General features: G+C 34.7%; 1 protein-coding gene across 2 annotated transcripts in view; it reads left to right on the forward strand.

The window, feature by feature from the left end:
- The first annotated feature begins 180 nt into the window (after positions 1 to 180).
- The window catches only part of LOC137636131 (DNA ligase 1-like), a 27135-nt gene continuing 19815 nt past the window's right edge, over positions 181 to 7500 (forward strand). The window contains exons 1-2 of one of the 2 annotated variants that reach the window (XM_068368537.1): positions 181 to 306; positions 5009 to 5101. In XM_068368537.1, coding sequence (XP_068224638.1) covers positions 5074 to 5101 — 28 coding nt within the window. In that variant the 5' untranslated portion in view covers positions 181 to 306; positions 5009 to 5073. The remainder of the gene's footprint in view (positions 307 to 5008; positions 5102 to 7500) is intronic. The other variant, XM_068368536.1, reaches the window with a different exon arrangement.

The raw sequence follows: 7500 nt of genomic DNA on the forward strand, positions 1-7500 counted from the left end.
CTTAAATATACGAAACCTAAGTACTTGTAAAAACAATTATAAAATTATACTGATGCAACTCACGAAGGCACAAAGCTTTCTCTTCATGAAATAAACACAAACAAACAAGAGTTAAGTGTGTGGCGGTGTCTGGCAAGTATCTAGACGCTAGTGCCGGCGGTGATAAGTGTCAGCTTAACAGTGCCATTCGGTCACTGGCGGTGGAGGCAACGTGATCACATAGGCTCGTTGCACCGTGTTAGTGCATTCATTAACTCAAGAGCGGATATATGGTGTACATGTTATCCTTACCAAAACCAATCAGAGGTAAGATGGACACGAGACTTCTTGTTAATTTTCCACCTCTCTTATCTTTCGAGAAATTGCGATACGATGAAATAGTGCAGATACAAAGATACAGTTAAGAAAATTATTAAGGCATGATTCTATTCCGTGAGTAGTCCCGCCAGACATGAATGATATCCACGTGGTCTGGCGGTTTGTGAATGTCCAAGATATTTTTCTCTTTACTAATTCAAAATGTTATTTTATGAATACTATATTCGTAGACAACAAATCAACATGCAGTCTAAAAAAAGGTCTTTTCCAGCGGTAGTGAAAATTGCCTTGTATGATAAATATCGATTTGTTTGATAAACATTATCTATAAAGGAAATTTATGGGATGTTTTATCAGGGAGGTCTCAAATGGATATTTTGTAGGATTCTTTTAAGGGTTTATTTGAGACCAAAATTCCAATGGTTGTATTAAAGCTAAAACACCCACACACACACACACACACATATATATATATATACATATATATATATATATATAAATATATATAAAATATATATATATATATATATATGTGTGTGTGTGTGTGTGTGTATACACACACACACACACACATATATATATATATATATATGTGTGTGTGTATGTGTGTATACATACATAATATATATATATATATATATATATGTATGTATGTATGTATATGTATGTATATACTGTATATATGTGTACACACACACACACACACATATATATATATATATATATAATATATATATATATATATATATACACAATGCGTGTGTGTGAAGTATATATTCCACAATTCAACTTCATTATCTAATAAATCAAAAAAATCACGAAGTTATCGCTCGTCTTATCAAATTGACTAAGAGATATGGGCAAGGCCAGTGGACAAAAGTCACAAAAATATAGATAAGCTTCGAACGAATAAATATTGGAAACGTTATTGATTAGGTCAAGCGCTTCATTTGAACTTAAAAAAGAATTGGTAGGAAGTTATACCGGAAGATTTGTTTAAAGATTCGTGAAAAGTTTGCCATGAAGATATTGAAAATTACTCATTATTTATGAATAATTAATGATAATTACGTATTATAATATAGACAATATAAATTCCATTTTCCCTGTAATTTAATGCATGACGTATTACCGCACTTGCATGCTTACATTCGTCATACACGCTATACTGTAGGCTACACACACACACACACACACACATATATATATATATATATATACATATATATATATATATATATATACACATACATACGAGAATTATTAAATATAAATCACATCTTCACGACTTTAATAATTCGTATGCAACCGATAACTCATATAAGTAATATCTATACTGTGTTGAGAGAGAGAGAGAGAGAGAGAGAGAGAGAGAAAATTGCCCCTCATCATCTTTCCAAATATGTTTTGAGAGAGAGAGAGAGAGAGAGAGAGAGAGAGAGAGATTAACCATCGTTATATCTTTCCAAATATCGTGAGAGAGAGAGAGAGAGAGAGAGAGAGAGAAAATTGCCCCTCATCATCTTTCCAAATATGTTTTGAGAGAGAGAGAGAGAGAGAGAGAGAGAGAGAGAGATTAACCATCATTATATCTTTCCAAATATCGTGAGAGAGAGAGAGAGAGAGAGAGAGAGAGAGAATTACCCCTCGCCATATCTTTCCAAAAATGTTGAGAGAGAGAGAGAGAGAGAGAGAGAGAGAGAGAGAGAGAAAATTGCCCCTCATCATCTTTCCAAATATGTTGAGAGAGAGAGAGAGAGAGAGACAGAGAGAGAGAGAGAGAGAGAGAGAGAGATTAACCATCGTTATATCTTTCCAAATATCGTGAGAGAGAGAGAGAGAGAGAGAGAGAGAGAGAGAGAATTACCCCTCGCCATATCTTTCCAAATATGTTGAGAGAGAGAGAGAGAGAGAGAGAGAAATTACCCCATCATCATCTTTCCAAATATGTTGAGAGAGAGAGAGAGAGAGAGAGAGAGAGAGAGAGAGAGAATATTACCTCCCGTTATATCTTTCCAAATGGGTTGTTAGAGAGAGAGAGAGAGAGAGAGAGAGAGAGAGATCCTTCGTCGTCTTTCTCCTATAGAATTATTATTTACTGAAAGTATCAATTTCTAGTTCCTTTCTTAACGTGCCTCTCCACTAGGAGAAGGCCTCAAGCGGTGTAGTGTAAGCATTACTAATTGGTCTTTTGCAGCAGCCTTTTTTTTTTAGCTTTCAGCTTTTGCCTCTCTAACAACACTACATAGCAACTTCTCTCCCCGGCCCCCCTTTCACATCGACACCGAGTGACCTAACTAGCTTAGTGCTGGGGTCAATGACCCAAGTTCTATAAACATTATCCGCCAGGCTTCTCTTGGAATGATGAGTAATATCGATTAGCTATACCATAATATATTATGCGAGTGATGAGTTTGATCGATATCTCTCTCTCTCTCTCTCTCTCTCTCTCTCTCTCTCTCTCTGAACGCTCGGGCAAGTGGTAGATATCACATCCGAAAGGTCAGCGTAATTAAGCAAATAACCGGGGAACGTAGAACACCTAATTGGGGGAAAACGAGTGAATGAACGTCAACTTATAAAAACTTCCAAGAGGTGATTGGCACAAAATAAATGTGAAAATATCCTTTATAAAGTATATATATATATATATATATAATATACATACATATAATATATATATATATATATATGTATATATATACTTATTTATATATTAATATATATATGTATGTATGTATGTATGTATATATATATATATATATAATGTATGTATATATGTATAAATATACTATATATATATATATATAAATATATATATATATATATATATGTATATATGTATATATATATATATATATATAACAGACACTTTCTTTTTATTATATAGGGGAGATACATTGGAGATAATGAAGTTAATCCTTCCCTTCCATAACGACCCAACAAGCCCTCCCAATGCAGCAATGTCCTTCTTTATAGGAAGATCCTTGTGATAACTACGATAAATTCCCATAAAACCAAGCCAAGTCATTTCACGTTCGGAATCAAGCTATGAAGAAACAGCTTTCTCCGTTTCAAAGACGCGTTAAGGAACCATAATGAGGGAACTCCAGTCAATCTGGTGGGAAATTCGACCTTGTGCTACACACCTAGGTTTCTTAGCCTCTCTTGGCGATACCTTTCGTGAACATAGAATCGATTATTTGACTGACTTGAATGGATATGAAAACCATTTCAATTTAAATCCTTAAAAGACGAAAACCATTTCAATTTAAATCCCTAAAAGACGAAGACCATTTCAACCTTGAATCCCTACAAGGTGAAAACCATTTCAGCCTTGAATCCTTAAAAGACAAAGACCGATTCAACCTTAAATCCTTATAAGACGAATACCAATTCAACTTTAAATCCTTAAAAGACAAATACCAATTCAACCTTAAATCCTTAAAAGACAAATACCATTTTAACCTTAAATCCTGGAAAGACGAAAACCATTTCAACCTTAAATCCTTAAAGACAAAAACCAATTCAACCTAAATCATTTATGGATTTGCCAGATTTTTTCTAAGGGTTCCCACCACAAAATTGTTGCATTTCATTATAATCAAGAGTTATCTTAGACTGCAGTACCTTATTAAACCCCAGTTAACGAGCTTAAACTTTTAATTGTTATAAAGTAATGTCTGAAATAATTAACAGACCTTCAGAATAGATGACAATGGAATTCTCCATGAGACATTACGAGGTAAACAAACACGTTTTCTTATACAAACAGCATTATCTTATATATACAAAACAGAATGAAAAAAACAATTTCCTGTGTTGATGAACGCAAGCATCAAACAAAACAAGGAAACAAAACATGTAAATGGTACAAAAGAACTTAACTAATTTCTACTGATTTCAAGTCATATTTATACAAGCAATGATCAGATTTCATATAAAGTTCGAAATATTAATTTATCCTATTTGCATATGCTAATCCTTAACTATTCTTCTGCATTCAAGGGGTTAACTACTGCATTGTAATTGTTCAGTGGTTATTTTCCACTTGGTAAGGGTAAAAGAGACTTTAGCTATGATAAGCAGCTCTTCTAGGAGGACACTCCAAAATCAAACCATTGTTCTCTAGTCTTAAAATATTCTATTTTTCCTTGTTTCCTTTCCTCGCTGGAGCCCCTGGGCTTATAGCATCCTGCTTTTCCAACAAAGGTTGGAGCTTAGGAAGTAATAATAATAATAGTGCCATAACCTTTGTACCAAGGTCTTCCACAGTCATGGAGTAGAGTTCTCCTGCTTGAGGGTACACTCGGGCACACTTTCTTATTTCGCTTCCTCTTTTATTTTAGTTTAAATATATGAAATATCTATTTTAATGTTGTTACAGCTTACTTAATTTTTTATTTTAATTGTTAATTAAATCTCGTAGTTTATTTCATGTCCTTATTTCCTTTCCTTATTGGGCTATTTTTCCCTGTTGGAGCCCTTGAGTTAATAGCATCCTGCTTTTCCAACTAGGGTTGTAGCTTAGCTTGTAATAATAATAAATGATAATAATGACATTACTTGAATTTAAACAAGTTTATAAAGATTGACTGACTTTTAGTAAACAACTCGTGTTACTTAACTGTCCAAATTGGTAAAAAATAGAGAACCCAGAATACAATTCTACCTTTCTTTCCATCAATAGGTGGACGGTAGGCAGGACAACCAGCTGACACAACTAATTATTCCACTACCACCCTGTGGATCATTATGAATAGAGGCGATTTCCCAAGACGTCGTAAGTCTGGAGACTGTTTTCTTCTTTAAATTTAAAGGTTAACCCTTTTACTGCCATTGGTGAACTATAGTCAATTTTTTTAGCGAGGCAGATTTGCACAGACTCGCAGCAGTGCCCTTTTTAACTCGGAAAAGTTTCCTGATCGCTGATTGGTTAGAATTATCTTGTCCAACCAATCAGCGATCAGGGAACTTTTCCGAGCTAAAAGGGCACCGCGGCGAGTCGGTGCAAATCTGCCTCACTAAAAAATTGACTATAGTCATAATTTGAAAAAGGGAAACCTCTTTTTAAAACCACCCAAACTATAGAAAAGTCTGGAGACATTTTTTTCGTCTTTAAATTTAAAGGTTAACCTTTTCACTGCCATTGGTGAACTATAGTCAATTTTTTTAGCGAGGCAGATTTGCACCGACTCGCAGCGATCAGGAAACTTTTTCCGAGCTAAAAAGGCACCGCTGCGAGTCGGTGCAAATCTGCCTCGCTAAAAAAATTGACTAGTCTTAATTTGAAAAAAGGGAAACCTTTTTTAAAACAGCCCAAACTATAGAAAAGCAGCAGAAGTTTTATTGAATTCACCACTGGCAGTGAATGGGTTTAAGGTGTCTGGTTTCAGTTTCCAGTTTTCACCAGAACGGATGCTCACCAGAACGTCAGGTGGGCAAGCCCAAACCCCCACTGTGGTGCCCAACCACAGCAGTGGCCTCCCGAGTAAGCAGCTTTAACTCACGGTCCCGGGTGGGGATCGATCTGCCACCATACGAATGCTAGGCGAATATGATATCACTGTACTAGCCAGGAGGCTAAATTAATAAGAATAGCTTTAATATCCCTGTCGATAAATTAGTCGAGAATATATAATATTCTTTAAAAAAATGGTATACCAATGTTAAGTAAGGTTTCGCTGTTTATATAATCTATTTTATAGGTTTAAAGGCCACTCATGAATGGCAGAGGCAAGGGGCAGTGACATTGCCCAAACAAACAGTACAATGCCCTAGACTGGTCATATCACATATGATCAGCGCCCAAAGCCCCCCTCTCCACCCAAGCTAGGACCAAGGAGGGCCAGGCAATGGCTGGGGAGCCATTAGATCTACCTGCTGGGTCATCAGCAGCCATTGCCTGGCTCTCCTTGGTCTAGCTTGGGCGCTGATCATATGTATATATGGACAGTCTATATAGGGCATTGTCCTGCATGATAGGGCAACGTCACTGTCCCTTGCATCTGCCATTCATGAGTGGCTTTTAAACTTTTAAACTGCGAATAAATCAAGAGATTGAAGTCTAAAAAGTAAGTATTGATATTTTCGTAAGGGTTATAACGAATCACATGTGTTGGACTGGTGAAAATCTCTCTATGGAGTCACCGTGAAAATCTACATTTGAATAGCATGGAATCTTTCGTCTCAATAACACGTATGAAGCTACATCAACCAAGTGTGGTAATTATAAGCAATCTAATGTCACACTTGTAACTTTTAATGACAAATTTAATTGGTATATCAACGGCTAAAGTCCGCTACGTATGAGTTAATATACTGATATTTCAAGTATATTTTTCATGCGTAGTAATTTAAATCTTAACTGAGAAATAAATTGTATAAATATATTTAAGTAAAAAATAGCAAATAAAGTAACCAGCAATAAGTCTTGACTGGATAGTTATACCAACGAAATAACATTGCATTGAATAATGGATGTCAATTTTAGACAATACAGCCCACCCTATAGCAACATTGAACATATAGCCCTTTCATTATGAGAGAGAGAGAGAGAGAGAGAGAGAGAGAGAGAGAGAGAGAGAGATTTAAATTTAATAAATTCCTGATCTGAATACACTCATATTTGCCCTTGGGCTTATAGTATCTTGCTTTTCCAACTAGGGTTGTAGCTTGGCTAGTAATAATAATAATAATAATAATAATAATAATAATAATAATAAAGTATCATTTGTCTTTTTTGGATTATTCCTACGACAAAACTGTAGAACATTTATATGCACCAAAAATCAGTAGTCGCTTATTTAATTGATAAAAATTAAATCTTCTCTGAGAAACTACTGTCAGCTGATTTACTAACGGGAAGAATACAGTATAAGGAACTAGTGTTACAATCCCTAATTGGTTTAACAAACTACTGTTTATACTAGTTAGGAGAATGCATATATTTTGATAGGTTCGTCTCAATTACAAGAGGTAATTGATATTCCAACTGAAGATCTAAGTGCTTTACACAACTTCGATAATTAATGTTGATCCAAACTAGTTAACCTAGTCTCTCTCTCTCTCTCTCTCTCTCTCTCTCATATATACAGTGTATATATATATATATATATATTATATATATATATATATATATATATATTATATATATATATATATATATATACTATATATATA

This window comes from Palaemon carinicauda, unplaced genomic scaffold (genome assembly GCF_036898095.1).
Source record: "Palaemon carinicauda isolate YSFRI2023 unplaced genomic scaffold, ASM3689809v2 scaffold235, whole genome shotgun sequence".
NCBI classification, from domain to species: domain Eukaryota; kingdom Metazoa; phylum Arthropoda; class Malacostraca; order Decapoda; family Palaemonidae; genus Palaemon; species Palaemon carinicauda.